The sequence below is a fragment of the Aegilops tauschii genome, chromosome 7 (genome assembly GCF_002575655.3).
Source record: "Aegilops tauschii subsp. strangulata cultivar AL8/78 chromosome 7, Aet v6.0, whole genome shotgun sequence".
Classification (NCBI taxonomy): Eukaryota; Viridiplantae; Streptophyta; class Magnoliopsida; order Poales; family Poaceae; genus Aegilops; species Aegilops tauschii.
In genome coordinates, this window is record NC_053041.3 from 642567610 (window position 1) to 642594368 (window position 26759).

At 47.8% G+C, this 26759-nt stretch overlaps 2 protein-coding genes across 2 annotated transcripts; both read left to right on the forward strand.

Moving 5' to 3' along the window:
* Window positions 1–34: 34 nt before the first annotated feature.
* LOC109766600 (probable aminodeoxychorismate synthase, chloroplastic) lies at window positions 35–3421 on the forward strand. Its single transcript, XM_040395268.3, has 7 exons — window positions 35–677; window positions 867–998; window positions 1120–1187; window positions 1316–1380; window positions 1546–1612; window positions 1706–1987; window positions 2076–3421. The coding sequence occupies exons 1-7, from the start codon at window positions 434–436 to the stop codon at window positions 2223–2225; spliced, it is 1008 nt and encodes a 335-aa protein (XP_040251202.1). The 5' UTR covers window positions 35–433; the 3' UTR covers window positions 2226–3421.
* Window positions 3422–9718: 6297 nt separating this feature from the next.
* On the forward strand, window positions 9719–23218 carry LOC120961897 (probable aminodeoxychorismate synthase, chloroplastic). The gene is made up of 4 exons (XM_040395267.3): window positions 9719–9848; window positions 9954–10041; window positions 15235–15317; window positions 22007–23218. The coding sequence occupies exons 1-4, from the start codon at window positions 9790–9792 to the stop codon at window positions 22791–22793; spliced, it is 1017 nt and encodes a 338-aa protein (XP_040251201.3). The 5' UTR covers window positions 9719–9789; the 3' UTR covers window positions 22794–23218.
* The last annotated feature ends 3541 nt before the right edge of the window (window positions 23219–26759 follow it).

The following is a 26759-nucleotide window of genomic DNA, read 5'->3' on the forward strand; positions in this document are numbered from 1 at the left end:
TGAGATGTGAGTGTGACCATTGCATCGTGCGATGAGTGAGAGGGTGAATTGTTTTTTTTTAGGTAAGAAGAGAAGGATCGGTTGTTTGCTTTCAAGGGAAAATCGGTTGTTTGCTATGAGAGATGATATGTTCTTACACGATGGTGTAAGACCAATTTAACATGTATCTCTTGTAAACTTTTTCAAGAGCCCGTGGCAACGCACGGGCACTCTATTGGTTATAGTAGTGTCGCAGATTTAATACATATAGCAGATCAAGGGAGTATTTTTTAACTGTGTTGGTTTACCGTGGGTGTACGGCTGTACGCACGCCTCGCATAAATAGTTCTGCACCAGTAGGGAACCACCACCCAAGAAAACGGAGCAGTCTTTTCTTCTGTTCTTTCTTTTCCCTCCCTCCTCTGATCTCTCTCGCTCCGTTCCACCGAAATAGATGGCCGCACTCTGCCTCACGGCTCCGGCGATCGCGAGGTGGTCCCCGCCACCGTCCCCCCGGCGGTGGCAGCACCCCCTGTGCCAGGACTGCGCCAGGCGTCGCAGGGGCCTTGCGCGGCGGCGGGCCAGTGGAGACGACGGGCCGGAGGAGGCGGAGGCACCGCCGGTGAGGACCCTCCTGGTTGACAACTACGACAGCTACACCTACAACCTCTTCCAGGAGCTCTCGGTCGTCAATGGAGGTGAACCACTAACTTTCCCTCTCCCAGCATCCCACAGGCTACTACTTCTTTCTATTGCTTACCATAAAGTCTGTGGATTGGATTGAATTGATTGATTCTTGGAGATGTCCTGAAGTGGATTGAGAGGAATCACACTTTTGAGTTGCTTGCTGGATGGTGTCATGATGGTCGTCTGTATCTGCACTGCAGTGCCGCCTGTGGTGGTGCGCAACGACGAGTGGGCATGGGGGGACGTGTACTACTGGGTGTACAAGAAGAGGGCCTTTGACAACATCGTGATCTCGCCTGGCCCTGGATCTCCGGCGTGTCCTGGCGACATAGGTGAGGACTATTCACCAATTCTACTTCAGTTGATACTGTTGCATCTGTGAGAGAATGCTTCTATTTATATATGTTAATTTTTCAGGTGTGTGCTATTCATTATATATGTGTTGTTTTTCAGGTCTGTGTCTCCGGATAGTTTCTGAGTGCGGAGATATACCCATCCTGGGTGTCTGCCTTGGCCACCAGGTGAAATAATAATACTTGTCCTTCTAAAATATTTAGGGATCATTCATGAAAAAGGAAAAAAAAAAGGAAATTTTCAGGTGGCAGCTTTGCCTGAAATGGACATCCTGTTTTAATGTTGAACGTTGCAGGCATTGGGGTTAGTACATGGCGCTAAAATTGTTCACGCTCCTGAAGCTATACATGGACGACTTAGGTGAGACCTTGAACTCTTCTTCACGCTAATACGTACTTTCAGGTTTCTGATCCATGCAAATCCTTTTCGTTAGCAAATTGTTGTGTGTATATCATGATCTTGAAGTTCTAGTTGCACCTGCACTACGGTTACCACATGACCTGACACTTATCTTTCTTAAATCAGTGAAATTGAACATAATGGAAGCTACCTCTTTAATCATATCCCGTCGGGTATAAACTCTGGATTCAAGGTTAGTGTATCCAGTTCTGTATCATTTGTGTTCCAGCATGGACTTTCCATGTAGGTTGCAATAAGTATTATAATTAATGGTGCTATTTTTCAGGTAGTGCGCTACCATTCACTTGTAATAGAAGCAACCTCACTGCCTGAGGATCTTGTGTCAATAGCATGGTGTGCCTCTCCCAAAATGCTATCTTTTGTAGATAGCGATCAGGCTGATAATTGTCCCTTATTGGGATCATTAAATAACTTTTCCATTACACACCCTTCGGAAGTAACTAACAATAGAGAAGTGCCGATTACCATACACAATCCTGGTAAACCAGATGGCTACAAGATAATCATGGGTATCAAGCATTCTAGCAGGCCTCATTATGGAGTGCAGGTATACTTCGTTTCTAGTGGCTACATCTGTTCGTTTTTTACCTCTTAGATTGTTAATTCTTCTTATAATATATTGCCTTCTACTTCAGTTTCATCCAGAGAGTATTGCTACTCGTTATGGAAGACATATTTTTCAGAACTTCAAGAGGATAACAACCGAATATGGATCACCGTCATCTTCGTTTCTGGAAAGAAAGGCTCACAGTGCTGGTAAACTGGAAAAATCTCATGTACCGTAAATGAATAATATTTTTCACTTTGCTTCGGTACACCCTCTCTAAACTCATCAATGACTGAGATCGGTCTGTACCCCTTCGTAATTAAAGGCATGATGGACAATAAAAATAATTAAGTCAAGTTTAGCAGACGCCAAACCCAACAGAAACCTTAAATCCTTCTTTTATGAATTGTGATGACTCAGGTCGGAAAAGGTCCGGTCATGTCCTTGACCGAGCTGACGTGTAGTCGGCCGCCGGCGGTCCAGACCGGACCGGACCGAACCACCTGAGGACAGCTCGGTTAGGGCATCTCCAACATTGACCCGCAAATTTGCTCCCACATCCGTCAATGGACAGGGGACCAGTCCGCGGACACGGATGTGGGAGGCGGCCATCCAATGTTGCCTGCATACATTTCAAGACGTGTTTCAACTAAGCGCACGAAATTCATGCAAACATTTTCATATTCATCGAAGTTCGGATAAAAATAGCACAAATCACCATATATAGCATGCAAATAAGTCTAGTACAAATACGTCTTAATTCGACGAGATTAGCCGGGTATCCAGCAAGAAGAAGCAAAACTTACAATTTCCTCCTCTGCCCCGTGCAATGGCCACCTTGCTTCCAGCCGAGCAACCACATGAAAAAACTTAGTGACGATGGTCTGGATGGCGTATCAGCGATACGATAGTGACCTCATATTGCGTTCTTGAATGATGTGCATGTTGTAGGGCACAATGTTTCCAGAAGAGACCCCCTGTGCTCCTGGCTACGAAATCCGCAGATATGGCAAACCACACATCGCACAACAGCTCATCCTCAATGATCCAGTACCCCACCATCCTTCGTACCCTGTGCTCCTGGCTACGAAATCCGCAGATATGGCAAACCACACATCGCACAACAGCTCATCCTCAATGATCCAGTACCCCACCATCCTTCGTACTCTGAAAAAACGACATGACATCTGAAAGTAAGCTAAATGGCACTTGAACGAACAACAGGCAGGCGTGGTGTCCGCCATGGATGTCATCATAGAGGCACGTAGTGTACCTAGGTATAAACATCTCCAGGGTGGATTGCGATGGAGTAAAAGGCGAGCGGGCACGTCGGTGCTGATTGCAGACTTCCGACAATGCATATGTGTTGGCCAGAGAGGTACAACAATGGCGGCGAAGGTGGATGGTGTGGACGCAAAGCATGGGAGAGAATGAGCGGACTGGAAGAAAATGGGACCGGGAGGTGGATTTAGTGGGCCTTGGGTTTCGGAGTCCTACGTGGCAGCGGCGGACTTTCGGAACCCCCCCCCCCCCCCTCCCACTTTGTCTCCAATTTACAGGAGAAATTGTGTCCGGATCGATACAGGATCGCGTTGGAGGGGGCAAAACACATCTAAACCGCGCAGTCCGGAACTATGCTGGCGGTTTGAGGGTCGGCATTGGAGATGCCCTTAGGACCGACCGGCTTGCGAGCCTGGTGGCGGTCAATCACTGCCATCTGGGCCCAGAATGTTTTTTTTTTTTTTTGGCAAAAGAGAGGCTTTCCCTCTCCGATTTCATATAAATAAACCCAGTTCTAGTAACAGACTCCCTTACTTGACTCGCATCATACTAAGACTACTGGTCTATTTTGAAGTACCATTACAAGCCAGCTCACATAAAGAAGCAGAATTTGACTAGTCCAGATAGAACGAAATAGAAAGTACATGATAGCATCGAAAACAAGTAGGCAAAAGCTGCTGAAGGAGCATCAAAATGGGACGGCAGTGTTGTTTCCTTTCTTCAATTTTCCAGCCTCAGCACACCCGGTCGCCATCCCTGTTAAGCTCTGAAGATTACACTTCCACTCGTTCTACCACCTTTGCTCCCAGCTGCAGGATTCTTCTCTCTGTGTCCCTGATCTGCAAAATAGACCAATCCAAGATCCAGTTGCAAATTAGTTTCACCACACATAAAGGATCATTAATTTTCTTTATTTCAAATATCACATCATTGCGGCATTTCCACACATCACCAAATAATGCAGAAACACCAACTAGGACAATTCCCCTATCTGATTTAGTGAAGGTTCGAACCCATCTGCCAAAACAATCACCCAAATAGCAAGAATAGAATGTAGATCCAAAGAGGATCTAAGCAGGTTCCAAATCAATTTGGCCACAGAGCAAGAGAATAACAAATGATTAATTGTCTCATCTTGCCCATAGAAAAGGCAATTTTTGTCTCCCTTCCAGCCTCTTTTCAGTAGGTTATCTCTAGTTAGAATGCTTCTTTTGGTCAGTAACCGAAAGAACAATTATTTTAGCAGGCACCTTAGTTTTCCACATAAATTTTTGAGGAAAGCCAATTTCAGTTTTGATCAGGAGTAGGTACAGAGATTTAACAGAAAATATATTTATTTGCAGTTAACATCCACATGCATATATCTTTGCTCTCATATACATTAACATCTTCACATCTAGATTATAGGCTATTCCGCAGGGCAGCAGCTTCGTCATTCAATGATCTTCTGAGAAAAACTGCCACCCCTTTAACAGCACATCAAACACAAAGATGTTCTGATTCATGTTGATGAAATGTAGATTTGGGTAAGCATCTATGAGTGGTTTATCTCCCACCCGCCAATCCTCCCAGAATCTAGTGTTTTTACCATCTCCAATTCTCTTTTTAATATGTCTATAATAAATTTCCCTAATTTTCAAAATGTTAGACCAGAACTAAGAATCTCTAGGTCTGTGGTGGATTCCAGAAATGCATTTATCTTTTATATATTTCCTCCAAAGGACATCTTGCCACAGCCCAGATTCATTTTAAATTTTCCACAACCATTTAGCTAATAAATCAATGTTGAAGATGTCAAAATTGAGGAGTCCTAATCCTCCTTGCATTTTTTGGCAAACAACAAGTACTCCATTTGACTAAGTGGTATTTTTTTCTTATGTTCATCAGCATGCAAGACCAACCTGGCTCCAAAGAAATCAATTTTTTTCCTCACTCCAGTGGGTAGTGGGTAAAAGGACATCATGTACATAGGGATATTAGATAGACATGATTGAACCAGAGTAATTCTCCCTGCTATGTTAAGTAGTCTCCCCTGCTAGCAGGCACATCTTTTTTCTATCTTCTCTTTTACATTTTCCACATCTTGTTTCTAATTCTCCTATATGAAACAGGTAAGCCCAAATATTTTAGAGGCATTTTACCCAATTCACAAGTCAATATTTCCTGGTAAATGCAAGATTTATCCAGCCCCACCTAGTAAGAAAATTTCACTTTTGTGGAAGTAATGCTCAGACCAGACATCTGCTCAAAGGCAGTTAAGAGGAATTTTAAATTTGTAGCACTGTCGTCATCATCTTGTAATAAGAAGATAGTGTCATCAGGAGACTCTGTATCCCTCTTATACATTGATCTAGGCCTAGGATGTGGGAGGCAGAGAAGATGGACGGAAATGGCGGAGACGAGAATGACATGCATGCGTCCTGTACGGTGCGTCGTGTTGGTGTGTGTTAGAAAGGAGAGAGGAATTTGGTGGAATAGTTCGTTGTATTGCTTGAGCCTCGTGGGCATATATATAAGAGTACAATGATCTACTTGGAGTACAAGACAAGGCAGGAACAAATCCTAGTCTATCCTATACTTCCTAATATACATTATACTCAACATCCCCTCACAGTCACAACGGTAGCGACGCAGACGGTGAGACTGTCGAAGAATCCGAAGGTAAGCCGATGGACACCCCCCCCCCCCCCCCATAGTCGCAACAGTCGATGCATCGCGGAAGTCATGGCTGGAGTGGAAATCGACGAGGTTGCTCAAGCAAGGCGGTAGCCCTTTGTACTGTTTGTCGAGGTAGCCGAGAGCGTGTGTGGTGGAGCCGTGGTCGAGGTAGCTGTGCGAAGAATGCCGTGGTCGATGTCGAGTCAGGGTGGCCGATGTCGAGGAAGTCGCCGTGGAGCCGCGGGCGCAAGGATGCGCCGAGTTAGTCATGGGCGCAGTGGTGTCGAAGTAGTGGCGCGCCAGGAACTAGATGATGTTGACGACGCGTCGCGTCTGCTTTCCCAAGCCCGGGAACACATCGTGTACGAAGGCACGCGTCGGTGTTGCCAGCACCGGTCATGCGAAGACGGACGTAGACGAAGTTGACGAAGCACCGCACCAGGCTTGCCAGGCCTGGGGACACGTCGTGGACGAAAGCACACAGCGGTCTTTCCAGCATCGGGCATGCGTAGACGAGGGACCTGCACGAGTTGTACGTCATGTCGGAGAAGTCGGAGGGCCCAGCAGAGAAGGACTCGACGACGATTGCGGCGTCCATCGGCGCGGGGCCAATGTCGCCAACAGTGGTCGGAGTAGACGAAGTGGTCGGGGTAGATGACGGCGACGCTGGCGACGGGCTGGTGCTGGACGAATACGAAGGGAGGTGGACGGGCGGCGACGTCAGCTACGGGGGTAGCGGCGGCGGCGGCCGAAGAAGAGCGGTGGCGGCGGCCTGACGGTGGCGGCGGCGGCTAGGTTAGGAGCACGACAGCGGTGCTCGATGTAGGCGACGAGAACCCAACAGCATGACGAAGACCGGCGTGGACGGTGGTGTACCCGCGCCAAGGGAGGCGGCGCAACACATACCACGGGAGGTCGACGCGTGGCGACGGCGGTGGACCGCGGGCCGCGGCGCTACGGCCCGAAGGGGCGAGGCAGCGGCGGCGGGCAGGTCTGGGCGACGGCGGAAGACCTTGGGGCTAGGTTAGGAGCGCGACGGCGGTGCTCGAAGTAGGCGACGAGAACCCAACAGCATGACGAAGACCGGCTCGGACGGTGGCGTACCCGCGCCAAGGGAGGCGAGGCGACACATACCACGGGAGGTCGACGCGTGGCGCCGGCGGTGGACCGCGGGCCGCGGGCTACGGCCTAAAGGGGCGGCGCAGCGGCGAAACTCGGGTCGGTGCAACCGCAGGAACGGTCTCGGGACCGCGGCGTGGACCGCATGCCACGCTCACTATGGCCCGACGGGGCGACGCAGTGGCGGCGCGAGGGTCGGTATAGCCACGGGACGAACTGGAGCGGGCGGCCTCTGGGCGGCGGGGGACCGCGGGCCGCGTCACTACGGCCAGAATGGGCGACGCAGCGGTGACACGGGTCGGTGCAGCCGGTAGAAGAACCACGGGGCGGCGGCGCTGCGGCCCGACTGGGCGACGCAGCGGCTTCCCATTGCTCGATCGGTAGAGGGGTGCGCTAAACTCGGGACAGTCATCACAGGGCCTACGGAGGCGCACGCAACAGACGGGCCAGGTCGGTCTCACGGGGTAGATGAGGTGGATCGCGGCGGCGGGCGGGTGATCAATCCGATCGCGCGCGAGGTCGTGGACGCCGCTCGGTTGAGGAGGGGTGGCGGCGGAGTCCGAGATGAAGCCGGCGATAATGGACGGCATGGGACAACATGCGGACGAGCGCGTCAGCACCGGCACCCGGGCCACCAAAGCAGCGCCGTCGCCCGCGCAGCGAGGCCCGGCGACCAACGGAGCAGCGGCGCCCGAGTTCAAGGCAACCGACGGGCCTGACGCAATAGGCTCGACGCAGCCGGGGACGAGGCCGTCAAGGCAACCCGCAGGGCCGCCGTGCAGACGCGGCGGAGGCGGGTGGCAGGATCGATTGGCGGGCCGACGCGCGAGCGGCGGCTATAATTGGCCGCCGCATGGCGCGAGGCCGCCGGGTGGAGGCGATACAGGTGTCCCGGTCGGAGCAAGGCGGTGACGGACGGCTGGCGCAGGGCGACGGGCGGGCCAGCGCGCGGATGACGGCCTTGAGGGGCCGCCTGTCGCGCGAGGCCGCCGGGTCGGTGAAGTAGCCGGCAGGTCGCGCCGGTGTCGGAGTAGAGGCGCGGGGTGTCGACGGCAGCGGCGGACGACGCAAACCGATCAAGTATAGATCGGAAAAACCAAAAGAAAACGCATCAATCAAGGTGACCGGCAGGAGAGAGAGAAAATCCGGAGCAAGGCCTCGGGGAAAAGACTCTCTAGGGCAGCCGGTCAACAGGACCGGCGGACGAACCCTAGGTACTGGCGGCGCGGCCCCCGGAGGCGGTCATGGAGGCCGACCGCCCTGGGGGCGGCGCGCGGGTGCGGAAGCGTCGGGCGGCGGCTAGGGTTGGATCGATTAGGTTGATACGATGTTAAAAGGGAGAAAAGAATTTGGTAGAATAGTTCGTTGTATTGCTTGAGCCTCGTGAGCATATATATAAGAGTACAATGATTTACTTGGAGTACAAGACAAGGCAGAACAAATCCTAATCTATCACATACTTCCTAATATACATTATACTCAACAGTGTGGTCATATGCAGTGCGTGCGTCCGGCTGCATGCGTGCACCACTGTGCGTTGTGTGCCGGACTGCAGACGCAAGGGATTGAGGGAGGGAGAGAACGCGGCTGGTATACAGGACATCACGAACTAAACAGACAAACATTAACCAGGAACACGATAATTTGTCCTTTGGCTGTATTGAGATTTCAAAGCCACGTGTCATCTGATGGATGGGGTCTCTCAAGATGGTGCGTTAGACCAGGTCGTATAAGATTTTCTTCCCTCCACTACTCACACCTTACTTAATTAATCACCCGGTAATACTACCCGCACGGAAAGAAACAACGGTCTTTCACTGTTAGGCGTGCCTCATTTAACCAAAGTCAGCTAATCAATTGTAACCACCCCGTTAACCCCCCCTAAAATGCCCGTGAGTCTAGCATTGCTGTTAATCACAGCACCAATTAGGAGATTAATTTCTTAATGGTTTTGTTTTACATGCATGGACCGAACTACCCTTTTCAATATATTCAGAAGGGGGGGGGGGGGGGGGGGGGGGTTACGGAAGCACGCCTCGAAATTTCTTGCACCTACCCTTCATACTCCATCGCCCAATTGACTTCCTCATTGTTCAGCACGTAAATTGTTCAGATCAATGCAATTATGTCCCGAAGGGCTTGTTGCACACTGAAAGACTGGAGCTTCGCGATTCTGTTGAGGCTCGCATGCTTCCAGAGAGAAGCAGCGAGAAAAAATATTTACGTTTGAGATGGAAGAGGATTGATAACTTCCTCAGCCGCACAGGTGGATCTGAAGATATTTTTTCATTGCTTTTTGGTCATGAAAACGCTGATGATACATTTTGGCTGGACAGCTCATCAGTCGACCAGGTGCCAAACTCTTGATTGATCATCCAGTTACTTTACTGTGCATTTCATCTGATGTAAGTGAAGCTTGACGAGGATAGGATTTTGTGTTATTACATACAGATTTACTGTCCCAGTTCTGTCTTTCTTAGTTCCTACTTCTTACTCAAGTCTTTTTGTAAAAAGCTTGCTTCGCTGTATGAAATGATATAAGAAGAAAATATGCGGATAATAATTCTTTTCATCTACGTTAATTAAGTCCGGAATTGGGAAATGTATTCACTAATGTGTGATACTAATTCCGTTTTCTTCCCTGATCTTGACAATGCACTTTGTCTCCTCCTGTTTAAGTTGAATGCTGACCATACTTTATTCTCAAATATTGCTTCTCGCAGAATAGGGCACGTTTTTCATTCATGGGTGGTAAGGGCGGACCTCTGTGGAAGCAAATGACATTTCACCTCTCCAATCAAAGGTAGGAATGTGCTTCTCAGAAATAGAAGAATTGAGATTTAGTGCATTTTTATGTGTCTCGTAACTCTTCTTCTTTTCCTGATTTCCTAATTATGTGTACATCCAGTTCTGAAGGGAACATTACTATTCGACGTGCTGACGGATCTGCTGTGAAAAACACTCTCAAAGATGGCTTCTTGGAATTTCTTCACAAGGTATAAGTTGAAATGGTGCACTCGTTGGTACGCTTAATATCAATCTCACATTTTGTTGCTGTGATGGTAAACTGGTAATCTTGTCTTCTGTCACTTTATTAAAGCTATGTGGTTTCTCTGACAACACAACATATCTCAATAATTAAGCACAGTGACACTATATACACATTAGACAGGAACTAGAAGTTTTTTCCTACAGAACTAAATAAAAGTGTTTCATTGGTACCAGATGTGCGTAAAATAATTCATTGATCCTAGGCATTTTTTAGAAGACAAGTCCTACGCATCTTAGTATGAAGAATTATGATGATGTTATTCCCCGGGGTTGTGGCCACGGAGGACAGAAGAGGCCCAACGACCATAGGGAGGCCCAAGCCTGGTCTGCAGAGTTCTCCAGCAATACGTGGCGCATCGCCGCGTTCAGACACAAGACAAAGACTCTACCTGACATCTAGCGTATGTCTTCTGTATTAGACAGTAACAACCAGATCGGGACTATTGGAGCACTAGCCATGCCCGAGTATATAGGGCCTGCTCAGGACCCCCCCCCCCCCCCCTAATCGGTACTTACAAGGTACATAACAAAACCTCTCGTATACCCCTTGTACACAACAAAAACCTTAGTTCTGGTATGAGGTTATATCCAACAATAGAAACAAGCAGAAAATAGGGTATTACCACGGTCCAAGGGCTTGAACCTATGTAAATCTCACCTCATGTGCACCATCCAGATCATGGGCACCTGCGTCACCCAATAATGACAACCGTCCGGAAAATAACATGATAGTTGGTGTGCCATGTCGGGATTGTATGTGCCAGAAGGGAGGTTCAGGTTGTTCTCACAGAAGGGTGCGACCTCGAGTTCGGGAGCATCATGGCCGACAAGCTCGACGCCGTGCAACTCTGTGATGCAGCGACCAACCAGTGGAAGGAGCTCACTAGCAGGAAACCCCTGGGATGTTAATTAGCCAATCATAACGGTGTTCCTTCTTTAGAACTTGTAACCATGGCTAGTCCATCTTTCCTATCTTTGACTCCGAGTTAGAGGCGGGCAAGAGTTCTGCTAGTTGTGGTTAGTGAAAGGGTTTACATGGTGCAGCCGAACCCAGGCAGCTCTCTGTTACCACCACGAGGGATTGTTGTTGTGTCGAACTCATCAAACACTAAATTCAAGCAAGGTGTTCACTCCAATGAGGCTCCTCCAAGTACGTGGCCAGCAAATCGGCATGTTTCAAGCCCCGTGTCCCATGTGTGGATTCCATTTGGGCCTAACATTTAAGTTTCAGATGACCATAGCATGGGCAGGCCATGAATTTGGGCAACCTAAAATTTGCTTGATATGCCCATTCTGAGTCAACAACCAGAAAGGGAAGTGTCTCAAGATGGAAGTTGTCTAGTTTGCCGAAAACCACGTCCAACGAGATAATGCCGAGAGGTTGGGAGCACATCCTAGGAATGATGTCATGGAAAGGAGTATATTCACGACACTGCCATCGCCCCTATGAACTTTTGTTAGATGTTACCAAACAATGAGTGACCATGACCAAGGAAGACATTCTAGGGATGATTACAACTATCGAATAGGATGCTCCTACCCAACCAGATTCACGAGTAAGGAAAGGCTGGGACCTTCTCAGAGGGCGACATTTTAAGCCCTTTTGAACTACGCCCCTAAGAAAGTAACCATGATGACGTCATTCTAGGCGGGGGGACCGTTTCCACTGCCTCCCTTGAGATGGCTTTGATCCTTGTTAGATCATGTGGCATACTTCTGATTGACCTCTGCCAGCCGGATGCGCAAGCTTCACTCCTGGTGTGTGTGATCACCGGGCTTTCCATTCCTCCTATGCTAGTAGCAGGACTTGTCCATCACTTCATCATACATGACCTTCTAAGATTTATTTTGCTTTAGCGTATGATTCTACTTCTGGCCAGAGCCTCCAGCATCACGATATATGGATGAGATGAGCTCGCGCATGCTACGACCCTAGCCATTCTTGTTCTTTCGGGTGCTGTGGTTGTTGTTACCATGGCCATATGACTAGGGGTTGTCCTTATACATGGAGTCCTGCTGCGTAGCCTTGCCCTTCTCACAAACTTGCTCGCATTGAGAACTACATGTTATGCAGTGGCATACTTCTTTGGTACCTCCATGAGTCTGCTCATGGTTTTTGGCAGGTCTCTCGCAAGTTTACGCTTCATCTTGTTGCACATCACCCTATGCTTGAATACTTACATGGCATGTGCCTCCGTTATATCCTCCGTGGAGTTGCGCTCCTTGGTCCAGTGTTGGATGTATTTGCAGAACAACTCGCCCTCTTTCTGGACGAAGTTGTCGATGTCCCAGAAGGTTCTGTTCCACATATAAGTGCATGAGAACTTCTTGACAACAGCCTCCACGAACTCATCAATTTATCATATGTTGGATGTCATGTTCTTCATTGACGTATGAAGAAGTGATGGATGAGCCCTAAAACTGCCATAGTAGGAAGGGCAAGTCGGCCCAGCACACTAACTGCTAGTGCAACTTCCACACATGGTTGGCAGACAGCAATCAGAAGTCTGCCGTATGATCCGAGAAGTGTCAAAACACTCCCAAGTGTAGCGGTGGAAACAATTTCCCTGACTAGAAGGGCCTTGTCGTCATGATCTTCCAAGGGTTGGAGTGCGAAAGGCATCACATGCTCACCCTTGGAGTGAACGCAAAGTTCCCATAGATTCCTCAATAGGTAAAATGTTCGGATCATCACGAGCATATTCCTTGCCCTAGAAAGTCTACCTTGGTCGTGGATCGCTATCATTGTTGAGTATCAGCTCACCAAAGTACTGAAGGGCAATGTTAGTGTTATGAATGTTCTCTAGACTGACATGCTGAAAAAGATGAAAATATGTTGTCAGACCTCAGAACCCAACACTATGCCTTTCCACGACATCATTCCTGGGAAGTCCACCCATCCTCCAGGCAGAATCTCCTTGGGTGGTTTTCGGCAAACCCGATAACTTGTTGTTTGAGACAATTTACTTTCCTGTCATTGACTTCAAGGGGTCATATCAGGCTATTTTGGCCATCGTACCCAAAATCCGTAGCCTGGACTTGCTATCCATATCCGAAAGATGTCGAGCCCGAATGGAGTGATCACTGATAGGAAGCGCAGAACGCACCCATGAGTGCAACACCACCAGTGTCAATCTCTCTAAACGCTAAACTCAAGCGGGCTGTTGACTCGAGTTAGGATCCACCATCTTCGAGGCCAATGTCACTGCTTCGTATGATCTAGACTACCGTTTCCTGCCACTCATGCTCCCAAGCTTCGAGGGTCACCTTGTCCTAAGCGAGGCCTCTTCTTCATCTAGAACTTTGCGGGTTTCTTCTGACACATTCTCCGTGTCAGAGGTTCCGGTGATCCGCGTTCGAAGGAATTGTTGTCTTTCTAGCACTTCAAGGTTAGGTGTGGTAGTAGCAGAGCTAGGTGGATTTTAGTTGTACCATGTATACCCCTTCAAATGAAGCACATCTAGCAGAGGTCTTGCGCTCCGTCCACTGGCCGTTGTCCTAGTGAAGGTGCTGAATGGCGCCGAGGTTGTCGGTGATGAAGTTGATGCTCCTGAACTCAAGCTGGAAGCCTTCCATGAGCGCAGCAGCGAGGGCGAGGTTTTTTTTTAAGAAAGGACAATAACCCCCGGCCTCTGCATCAGAGTGATTCATGCAGCCATTTTATTAATCATAAGTTATCCAACAAAGTACAAGATCAAACAGGCCTGATGAAAAGGTAAAAAAGATGCCACATCCAGCGAAAAAAGACCAGGCTGCGATGACTAAACACCTAGCCTATTAGTTGCTCGCCATCCAAATCGGTTGAAGATAATCCGTACTGTCGTATCCCAATGGTTGAACCCAGTAACCAAAAGCTCCCTGGAATGCGCATGCGTGAGTAACAACCACGTACGGATCCAAACAGTGGCTCTGTAGATAACCTGCTAAAAGTTGGAAAAGTTTTTTCTATTAAAGGTCATATCATTTCTGCAGTTCCATATAGCCCAAAATAGTGCACATATTCCAATCCGAACATGACTCACTATGTTTGCTTACACTCCATTTAGCCACGTCCCAAATAATGTGTTCATACTATGTGAAGGGTTAATGTTGAAGGCTATATGCAAAGTACGCCAAAGAAGTTTGACAAGCGGACAATCGAGAAACATGTGTTTTGTAGTCTCGTTCGGGTCAGAAAAAGAGCATCTAGAGCTACCTACCCATCTGCGCTTTACCAAGTTGTCCTTCGTCAAGATCACTCCCTTGTGAAGAAACCACATAAATATTTTAATTATAAGCAAAACTTTTATCTTTCAGATATGGAGGGATCTCGGCATTGGCCCATAATCAATAAGATCTAAGTACATCGATTTCACCAACAAACTACCATTTGTAGTTAACTTCCAATGAATGGCATTTGGCTGGTGAGAAAGTTAAACCTCCATCAACCTACGGACCATGTGAAGCCACAAGCTCCATCATTCCCCACCAGAGACCTCTCGAATTCGATATTACGAGAGACCGATTGTAATACCGTAGTAGTGAGGGCGAGGTGACTGGCCACATTGTTAGTGAAGTTTAGAGATTGAAAGCAAAAGCTCTGGCCCTAAACGATGTCGCCACAAAGCTTTGATCCGATCTGAACCTCGCTTCAGGCACATGCAACTCCTGCCCGGCGCGCCAACTATAGCTCGTTGTCTTTATTTGGAGAAGATTACGCCATCATATCGAGGCATTGGCACTGCGATCCTCAGCGGGGGACACCTCGGGACCAGAATCGCGAACAGCAATTGTCCCTCCCTCTAGAGGAAGTTGAGCTTATAGGTAGGAATGCAAGCGGGCATCCTGCATAAGCCCGCAAAAGCTGGGAGCCAGTACAAATTGAGCTACAGCGCAAAAAATATCATACAACTAATCTGACTGGTTTTGAGTACGAAGTGGGACAGGTACGGATGTGGCTCTGCATCCCAATTCATAGGTCCGTGCTCACCATCATCTCCTTGTCTTTGACTTACATTGTTTGTATTCTACATCTAATATTATGAACTCGTGCTAGATTGGATTTGTATTAACCTAATGTATACTACTAACTCTTCAGCTCATCAGCAAGCTTAATCTTGCTTAGGAGTTCCAGTTTCTCACAAATTCACATTTCACAGGAAATTCAGTCCATTCAAAACAATGAAGAGGATTTTCAAGGGCTTCCATTTGAATTCCACGGTGGCTTTGTTGGATATCTAGGGTACGTACATTTTTATCATGGCTTCATCACGGGCTGAGTATTTTGTTAGAGTAGTCATTATGGTATACGACTTCTAGTCCAAGTCAGTTTTGTACCCCTACCCCATGTCGGTTTGTACCCTCTTATATACTCTAGTATGCCGCACCAAATCATCAATAAGCAACAGTTTTATTCAGCTTTCATGGTATCAGATACCGGTCCCAGGGTTTAGGGTATGGCTCCGCCAACGCCGCCGCCGCCCGGCTTTCGAGCGCCGGGCCGCACTCATCGTCAAGGCTGCCAACGCCGCGGCCGCTTCTCTCTCGGCCCTCATCATAGCTCCACAAAACTACCCTGCACCCATCCTCGCCGCACCAATATCTCTTGCTGACACAATCTCAGACGTCAGCCCCTACATCCCCATAGTTCTTGATCTCGCCGCCCACAACTACTACCATTGGAGACATCTCTTCGATCTCCACCTCGGCCGCTACAACCTGCGCTCGCATGTCGCCGCCAACTGTCTTCCCCGCCCCGACGATCCGCAATGGTTGAAAGACGATCTCGCGATCGTCCGGTGGTTCTACACCCGCATCACCACCGAGATCTTCAACATGCTCGATCACGACGGCGCCACCGCTACCAACATCTGGCACTCCCTCCGTCAGCTCTTCCAAAGCAACACCGACGCTCGAAAAAACGCTCTCCACACCGAGATTCGCAATATGGTGCAAGGAGACGCCCCGGTGAACCTGTTCTGCCAGCGCGTTAAGACCATTGGTGATGAGCTCCGCGAACTCGGCGATACAGTTAGCGACTCACAGCTAATCAATATCGTCGTCGTCGGCCTCAGCGAAGACTTTGACAAGCAAGCCTCGTTCATACCGATGATACGGCCCCCTCCTACCTTCGCTGAAGTTCGTTCCTTGCTACAACTCGCGGCGGAAACACAAGCTCGCAAGGACTCTCGCCCCAAGGTCTTTCATGCTGCGGCTTGTCCTCCTCTGTCGTCTACACCAGCGCCGCCTTCCATGCCGGCTCCTGCCGCCGGGCCGTCCGCATCGTCATCTGTTCAACCGCCCCCAGGCTGGCGTCCTAGTCCGAACTACCGCGGCAAAAACCCTATCTACTGGCCGCCGTCGACTCGTTCGGTTCCGCCTACGACATCACCAGCACCGAGTCCTGCACCACCCACCAGTGCTCCATCTGCGGTTGCATGGCGGCCTCCTCATGATCCTTGGACGGGGCTTGTTCAAGCATGGCCCATGCCCTGGTCCGCTCCGTCCACCCTCGGTGCTCCGCCGGCATACTCAGGTGCCTGGCAACCCGGCCTTCGGCCGCCTACTGGTGCTCCCGGGGTTCTCAACCCCCGACAGCCGGCCACTGCCTATCACGCCGCCCCGACGTATGCTCCTTATGGTCATTACACCACCGACGGCGGCGCCTACTACACACCTCAGCCGGCCCTGCTCCCGACGCCACCCCCACCACAGCCGGCCAATGCCTACTACACTCCCCAGCCGGCCCTACTGCCTTCACCATCGTATCCGCCGGCACTGCTTCCGACGCCACCCTCACCTGCGACGCCGAGCTGGGATCAAGCTGCCTTTCTCCAAGCCATGAATAACTTTGCTGCACAAGGAAACTCAGGTACGGATTGGATCTTTGATTCAGGGGCCTCTAGTCATATGTCTGCATCTAGTAATTGGTTGTCTTCTTGCACTAAATCTCCTTTCCCTTCCATTATCCTTGGAGATGGATCATCTATTCCTATATATTGTGTTGGTCAGGCTCAACTTCCCTCTTCCACCAAACCTCTTTTACTTCGCGATGTTCTAGTTGCACCCGCCCTCATTAAAAATCTTATCTCTGTTCGCCAATTTACTTGCAACAATCTAGTTTCGGCTGAATTTGACCCTTTTGGTTTATCTATGAAAGATTACCTGACCAAGGCCGAGATCACTCGCTTCAATAGCTCCGGTGATCTTTATTCTCTTAATGGAGTTCCTGCCGCCACCCCTCCAACATCCATGCTGGCCTCCGTCGATCTCTGGCATCGTCGCCTGGGCCATCCCAACCCCGCCGTCTTAGCTTCTATGCTTAGTGAATTTACCATACCATGTAATAGGGACTCTCATAATTCTGTGTTTTGCGAGTCTTGTCAATTAGGCAAACATGTGGGTCTTCCCTTTAGTTCTTGTAGCACTTATCCCTTTGAATTAATACATTGTGATTTATGAACCTCTCCCATTGCAAGTGTTTCGGGTTTTAAATACTACCTTGTTATCCTAGATGATTTCACCCACTTTGTCTGGACTTTTCCTCTACGCAACAAATCCGAGGTCCATTCTCTTTTCCTTAATTTTCAACGCTATGTGTCTGTTCACTTCTTCCTCCCAATTCGCTTTATCCAATGTGACAATGATCGCGAGTTTGATAACATTAAAAATCGTACTTTCTTCTTACAACATGGCATCCTGCTTAGGTTCTCATGTCCCTACACCTCCCCTCAAAATGGTAAAGCAGAACGCTCTCTTGGCACCCTCAATGATATAGTTCGCACTCTCCTCATTCAATCATCTATGCCTCCCAAGTTTTGGGCTGAAGCCCTACACATGGCCACCTTCCTTCTAAATATTCGACCTTCTAAAACTAAACCCAACACTACTCCCTATTATTCCCTCTTTCTTTCCCACCCTGACTACTCCGCGGTTCGTGTTTTCGGCTGTCTCTGTTTTCCCAATGCCTACGCCACTTCTGCAAATAAATTGTCACCACGCTCTATCCCATGTGCTTTTCTCGGCTTCTCTGACGAGCACAAAGGCTATCGCTGTCTCGACCTTCACACCGGACACGTTCATGTCTCTCGTCATGTCACGTTTGCTGAGCACATTTTTCCTTTCTCACAACGCACTACTACACCATCCAACACCCCTAGCTCCGCAAACACCCCCTCTCCCCGTCCTTTCCAACTATATACTCCCCTAACTGCCGAACACAACTTATCACCACCACCATTAACACCAACCATAGCCAATCCCAACCATACACTCACCCCACCCGAGACGTCCCCAACACCCCTGACCCCTGCTCCCTCCCCAACACCCAGCACTGCTCCCACTCCACCACCCAGCCCTGCTCCCACTCCACCACCCAGCCCTACTCCTTCGTCCGACTCTTTCGCTGCGCCGGACTCACCAGTACCCACCTTACCCCCTCGTGCTATTCCTACAGCAGCCCGGTTAATGATCATCGCATGCGTACTAGGGCCAAATAAGGATTTCATCAACCCCAAGACCGCCTAAACCTTCATACCTCACTATCTCTCACTTCTCTTCCAAAGAATTACAAAACTGCTCTACTTGATCCCAATTGGGCCGCTGCCATGCAAGAAGAATATAATGCTTTACTTCAAAACAACACCAGGCAACTTGTTCCTCATCCTCCCAATACCAATATTGTTTCTGGCAAATGGATTTTTCGCCAAAAGTTCCACTCCGATGGGAGCCTCTCACGATATAAAGCCAGGTGGGTTTTTCGTGGCTTTTCTCAGCAACAAGGAATTGATTACGAAGAAACCTTCTCTCCTGTTGTTAAACCTAGCACCATTCGCACCGTTCTTAGTGTTGCTGTCTCCTCTTCATGGCCCATTCACCAACTTGATGTTAAAAATGCTTTCCTCCATGGTTCCCTTCAAGAAACTGTCTACTGCCAGCAACCTCTGGGTTTTGAAAATCCATCCTTTCCAACTCATGTATGTCTTCTTCAGAAATCTCTCTACGGTCTTAAACAGGCCCCACGAGCTTGGTTTCAACGCTTCTCCTCCTTCATTCAAACAATAGGCTTCACTCCATCTCTCTCCGACACCTCTCTTTTTGTGTACCATCAAACTTCTGACACTGCCGATTTACTTCTCTATATAGATGGTATCATTCTTACCGCCTCCTCTCAAAAGTTCTTAGATCATATTGTCTCTCTTCTTAGATCTGAATTTTCTATGACTGACCTAGGACTCCTTCATCATTTCTTAGGCATTGCTGTTGTTCGAGATTCCACCAGCCTTTTTCTTTCCCAACGCCAGTATATTCTTGATCTTCTTAATCGTGCTGGTATGCTTGACTGTCAATCATCTCGCACTCCTGTCGATACTAGTTTTAAACTTTCGGCTACCGGTGAACCCTTTTCCGATCCTACTCTCTATCGTAGCCTAACAGGTGCTCTCCAATATCTCACCATTACTCGTCCTGAAATCTCTTTTGCTATTCAACAATCATGTCTCTATATGCATGATCCCCGGATTCCTCACTATAATCATGTTAAACGCATTCTTCGGTATTTAAAAGGAACTCTCAATCATGGTCTCCACCTCAATAATTCTTCTCCAAACTCGCTTACCGCATACTCTGATGCAGACTGGGCTGGTTGTCCTGACACTCGAAGGTCCACTTCCGGTTTTTGTGTTTTTCTTGGTAACAATTTGATTTCTTGGTCTTCGAAAAGACAGGTTACAGTCTCCCGTTCGTCGGCCGAGGCTGAGTATCGCGCTGTGGCACATGCCGTTGCAGATACAATCTGGATTCGGCAGTTACTCTCCGAGCTACACAGGCCTATTGAGCAGGCCACTATTGTCTACTGTGACAACATATCAGCAGTCTACATGACCAGCAATCCAGTTCAACACCGACGCACAAAGCATATTGAGATTGATATTCATTTTGTTCATGAAAAGGTTGCTCTTGGTCAGGTTCGGGTGCTTCATGTTCCCTCTACGGCTCAGTTTGCTGACATTTTCACCAAGGCACTGCCTACTAAGCCATTTCAAGATATCTGTTTCAGTCTCAACGTCGTCGAGCCTGCCATTGATACCGCGGGGGGATGTTAGAGTAGTCATTATGGTATACGACTTCTAGTCCAAGTCAGTTTTGTACCCCTACCCCAAGTCGGTTTGTACCCTCTTATATACTCCTGTATGCCGCACCAAATCATCAATAAGCAACAGTTTTATTCAGCTTTCATATTTAACACTTTTCCTGCTTGCAGTTAGGTTAGGCCACCTCCAACGCGACGAGACATTTGGTCCGCTCCTATCTGTTTTGGTCCGCTTGACTGAAAACCACGGCCCAACGCGCTGCCCCCACAATAATTAATGTTTGCCATGTGTCTGTCCGAACGAATTTCTGCACCAAATTTGAGCCTGAATTGCATCCACACGGACCGAGATGGACATGCACCCCTTCTGCTCGGTGTCTGCCTCCGGCCTGCATATCGGCCACCCAGTCACATCCTTCGGCCCTATTAAATGCCTTGTGCACGCTCTGGCTCACCCGTCAACCACGGGAAACGGTCCACGCATGTACTTTTTAGTGGCAAACGTGTAGTGGGCGCCGCCTCATCCACTTCCATCCTAAAGTCCACATCTAAGCTTGCTCCCCGGCAGGCGTACACCAACCCTAGCCCTCGCCACCATGGGCTTCTTCAACAAAGCGTGGTAAGCATGACCACAAGGCCGGCTGCTCGTCGATGCATCATCCGGCCAACTTCACGAATGGCGCCGCAGTGCCGGCCAGCAAGCCAGCGCTTGTACAATCCCATGCACCGCTACCAATAACATTGGGAGTACTGCGTGCTTCTCTCATGGCCGGACATCAACCTCCCGCACGGCTGGTGCCTCAACCCCGACAGGTTCCGGTGCCAGCAGTGCCTTAGTCTGAACAACCGCCGCCGTGCTGAACTGCCGCCCCAGCTCCTCCACCACCCAGACTACGCGGCGAACTCACCAAGCTGGGATGTGTGGTTTGCCACAGAGCGCGATGTGCGCCGATGAGGCAGCGTCAAGATTAGGCCCAGCTCACCACGACCGCCGGTGGTGGTGTAGGAGGAGGAGGAGGCGGCGTACGTCATGGCCCTCGGGGAGGCGACAAGGCGGGTTCTCAAGGAGGCCGACCGTGAAATATGGGCAGGTGGCCTGGCCCTTGGCCTGACTGAATCTACGGACGGAGAGGGGGCCAACGCGCCACGACCACCACCACCAGCGCCGCCCGTGCCCGAGCCACTCCAATCATGGACGTGGACGAGGACGTTGTGCCCGCCCATGTGGGTGGGAGTGGCCAACGAGGAGGAGTGGCAACACATGTACGACACCGAAACGCGGGCATTGGCGACCGAGCGGGAGAAGGCGAAGTGCCAGATGGTGGCCGAGCGGCAGGCGGAGCAGCAGCAGATGGCCCTGGCAGCTTACCAGCAGGACTTCACGTTGATGGAGGAGCCGACGCTCGTCGTCTTAACTAAAGAGGAGGACGACGGCAATGCCTAAGGCTGCGGGCTGCGGGTCTGTTTTTTTATAAATTTTGTATGGTACTGTTTTAAGTTTTAATTAAAGTTAGTGGACTTTCCCCTGCGTTTTAAATATTATAATGTTTTATTTGGATTAAGTTTTTATTTTAACGCTCAAGTCTGAAATGCGTCGCCGGCTCACTTACAGCCCGCCCGACAAAAGCTGACGTCTTCGTCCGCCTGGCCTTACTCCTTGCTCCTTGAGATTGTTGTTCATAGTTTTCTGCTTCACAAACAATCGACGCATTCTTTTGTCCCCATTCAAATATTTATATTCTATGTTTCTCTTAGAGCTTTTTTATTTTATTCAAGTACCATAGTTTGTTTTGAAGTTCGCCCAGCTCTTATCTGACATCAATAGATTATCTTTATACCAGGTATGGTCTTAAAGTTGAATGTGATGCATCATCTAACAAAGCTAAATCAAGTACTCCTGATGCATGCTTCTTCTTTGCTGATAACCTTGTGGTGATCGATCACAACAATGGTGATGTATATATTCTATCATTATATGATGAGTATTCTTCAAATAATGGGAATGGAATTTATGGTAATGCAACACATACTTCATGGTTACTGGAGACTGAGAAGAGGCTTCTCAGGATGGTTGCTATGGCGCCCACACTACCGATTAATAGAAATTCGCTGGTCGGATCAAGAGATGTGAATAAGCATAGTTTTGTTGTAGAAAAATCAAAGGATCAATACATTAAGGATGTTCAGAGTTGCCTGGATTTTATCAGAGACGGAGAAAGTTATGAGTTGTGCCTGACTACTCGTATGAGGAGAAGGATAGAAAATATAAATGCCCTGCAACTATACCTTAAATTGAGAAAGCAAAATCCTGCCCCCTATGCAGCCTGGTTTAACTTCTCCTCAGTCAACCTGAGTATATGTTGCTCTTCTCCTGAACGGTTTCTGAGACTAGATCGAAATGCAATTCTAGAGGCAAAACCAATCAAAGGTACTATAGCACGTGGCAGAACACCCGAGGAAGATGAGTGTTTACGTTTGCAACTGAAGTACAGGCAAGTATATGAAATATGTACCCTTCCATTTTCCATACATCATTTTTTTCCGATTAAACATGGGCCATATAGTTTCTTATTTTTCACACTTGGTTTTTGCACTACTTACAATCATTGCAGTCAGATATCGAAATAATGATTTTTCTTTTGGATTAATTTACTTTGTGAATGATTCGACCCTTTGAGTGCTAAGCATGTCAATTGTACGACCTTTAGACGTCAAGGTTTTTTCAACAATCCTACTGAGAAACCAACTACACCTGTGGAAACTATTTATTTTTTTCATAACATTATCATGGTTTTTTCATCGAAAATGACATGATTATATAATAATATAGGTAGTTCTTTCGTTGTTATAATAGTAAGAAGATCATACACTTATCACTACTAGAATCCGGAGCATTGCCCAGGTTGTTTGCCGAGTGCATTTCATTATCTACTAGGCAAACATGACCTTTGTCGAGTTCCATGAAGAAAATACTAGGCAAAAGGATGACACTTGGCAATTAATGAGTACTGCCACATGGCACTCGACAAACACATGTTTTGTGGAGTTCCTGCAACGTGGTGGCACTGGGCAAACACATTTTTTTTCTTCCAACCGCGTTCTTTTGTTTCATTTTTTTATATATCATATATTTTCCTTTTTTGCATTTTATGCTCTGTTTTTGCTACATTTTTTTTCTTCCTCCTCTCTATTTAGTCTTCAGTCATTTCGTGCATTGTTTGGCATTTACTACATATAATTCAAAATTGAATGTAAGTGCATCAAAAAATAAGAAAAATGTGTTGAAAAATCATATTTATGTTATTTAGTATATGTTTAGGCTAATCCAATAAAATAAAAGGCATTCTGAACCTGAGGGTGTGAAACCTTGACCCCGAACATGGAGATGACTGGACTTTTCAACATAAGAAATGCAAACAAAGTCTAAAACACATGAACCTTGCATGGTGCCCAAATATTTCATCACTTTTGTGTGGTAAAACTTTCAGCAGGTTTTGCATAATTTGATACGTACACTACTCGGAAATTGCACCATTTCGAATGAAGAATCTTTTTTTCTAGACAAAACAGGTCAGGTTTGAAGATAAAGTGATTGTTCCTTTACTGGTTAAGATTGAATATATTTTTCTACACTCAAGATACACAATTAATTGTGACATTAAAAATTGGGCATATTTTGATGTCCCTTTGCTAATCTAAGTCATTTGTTCATTGTCTAGGCATTTAGTGCATATAAGTAAACTTTGAACTGCAAGTGCTTCAAAATTTAGGAACATTAGGTTGAAAAATCGTATTTTGCTCTTAAGTCCATATTTAGGCTTTATGCAATAAAATAAAAGAAATTCCGAGCCTTAGGATGCTAAGACTCGACACCAAACATGGGGATGAATGGTGTTTTGAAAATAAGTCAGGCAAACAAAGTACAAAAAATATTAAACTTATCATGGTGCCCTCATATATAATCAATATGTTGTCGTACATATTTGAGTCAGTTTTCAAAAAAAAAAATCACATATATTGCTTGGAAACTAGACCATCTTTGTTGTCGAATCGTGATTTTTATAGGCAAAGCGTCAAGTTTGAAGGCAAGGTAACGATTGCTTCATCAGTTGAGATTGATTCATTTTTTTCTACACTCAAGATATACTATTATAAGACGGATGTCAAAATTTGGCATATTTTTTGGTCCGGATGCTACATTTGATTTATCATTTCATTTTCTAGGCATTCAGTGCATCTAAGTAAATTTGAACACCAGGTGCATAATTTGTTTTGCATTTTTAGTTTTTAAAATCATATTTGTGCCCTGAGGTCCATGTTGCCTTATAAAATAAAAGGGAACTAATTTGAACCTCAGAGTGCCAAGATTCGGCCCGAAAATGAAGGCTATCGATTTTTCAGTTATAAGAAATGCAAACGAAGTCTAGAAAACATGAAACTTGGCAGACCTCATATGACATCAATATGTTTTGGTTAAGAATTGAGACAGTTTCAAAAAAAAATGTCACATAGCCTTCTTAGAAACTAGACAATCTCCAAGAAAACATTGTTGTTTCGAAAGGAAACAAGTCAGATTCAAAGGCCAGTTAATGGCTTCTTCACTGGTTGACTTTTAATTTTCTTTTAATACTCAATTTACATCATTACTTGAGATATGTTAAATTTTGGAAAAAATACGGCTTCTTTTCCATTATTGAAGTCATAAATGATTTCATAGGTATATGATGGATATAACTAAAAAATAGAATCAAATGAAAATAAAGGAAAATAAAAGAGAGAAGAGAAGAAAGAAAACAAGAGAGAAAATAAATGAAAGAAAACTATAAAAGAAATGAAAGAAAAAGGGAAAGCAAGAAAATGTCTTTGTTGAGTATTCTTAAAATACACTCGGCATCTTTTGGTTTGTAGGGTGTGGGGCATATGGATGACATGTCATCAATCCACACCATCCACCACCCCGAGATCAAATAGCCAGTTTCCTCCTCCCTGCCACTCCCTCCCCTATCTCTCTCTCTCTCTCTCTCTCTCTCTCTCTCTCTCTCTCTCTCTCTCTCTCTCTCTCTCTTATCATCTCTTAGGGCATCTCTAGCGCCGACCCAGAATTTTACACCTGCACCCATCCATGGATAGGGCACACCAGTCCGCGGATACGGATGCGGAAGATGGCCATTCAACGCTACCCGCATGCATTTCAAACATTGTTTCAGCACACCGTACGAATTTTGTCCAAAGCGGATGATATTCATACAAATTGTAGCACATTCATTACATTTCGGATTGTTTTCATTTAGGGTGGGGGCGGGGGGGGGGGATCTAAACAAATACTACGGGTAGTGGCCGTCGTCAAGACCTTCTTGTTCCCTTCCTACAATCACGCCCTCCATCTTCCATCTCAAAGAGCACCGAGAATAAGACCCGCGAAAATTCGGTCGGCGGCGAGGAAGAGTAGAACGTTGGAGAAGGACCGGCTGACATGGGGCACAAGGCCATGCCGCTACCCATGCCCTACTCATTCTCGGAGAAGTCCGCGGCCTATTCGTCGCTGATGGACGTGAGTTTAATGGTGAAAATGAACCCACCGGTGCGGCCAAGCAGTATTTGGCGGGGCGTAGGACGCGCAGCAACCGGTGTTCTTGTCTGCTATGTCCTGTGCGGCGCGAGCAACCTTGTAGATCGCACACTGCTCCAAGACGAAGTCGCCGTTTGCCGCGGCCATTGCCACGGCGGTCTCCTCGCTCGCGCACTCGCCATTGATTTGGCACTTCGCCAACCGGTGCTACTCGAGGACCTGCTGGAACGCCGACATCGGAGCCAGTGCAGGCTGCTCCTCCACTATGGCAGCATTGAAGTGCGTGTGCACCTTCTCCATGGTCAGGCCCACTTCACCAGTGCGGGGTCTGGTGCTAAGTCGTCATCGGAGTCCGTCTTCATTGTGAGATCGTCGTTGGACAGATCGGAGAGATGGATGGCATGTTGACCTCGATGCGCCTGGCATGACGGCTCTGCCAGGCGGCTTTGTTGTGCGTGGAGCTAGCCGAGTGTGGCTCCCTTTAAATAGCGTATTTCAGTGAGGCTAATCGTCAGGATGCGTCAATGGGCGGTGCCGGTGTGGGTTTCTCGGCCAGCGAGCCTGTTTAATGGCAGCATACGGATGGACGACCATTGATTGGCCATGGTAAATATCCGTTTTGTCCAGTCCGGTCCGCGTATCTCCGGCATTGAATAGGCGCGGACAACGGAAACGCGACACAAGCGGCGCCCTTGTGCGCATGCCGCTTCATTGCCGGAGCCAGTGAGATGTTGTCGTCTGCTCTGTGCGGGCGTCAATACGAAGCATCCGCTCTAAAGCGGCATGAATGTGAGCAGCTAGCGCCGCGTGGAAAGGCATGCGAGACAGGGAGGAGCTATTTTGGTGGGCTAGGGTCATGAAAAGCGGGTGTGACAGCGGTTGGGACGCTGGTAAAGTCATCCCATTTCTCCGGTTTGTGAGAAAAAATGAGTCCAGACCAGCCCGCGGACCAATGTAAAACTGCGTTGGATGACAAAACACGTCTAGACCATATGTTCTCTCTATCTATCTCTCCACCGCCAGCT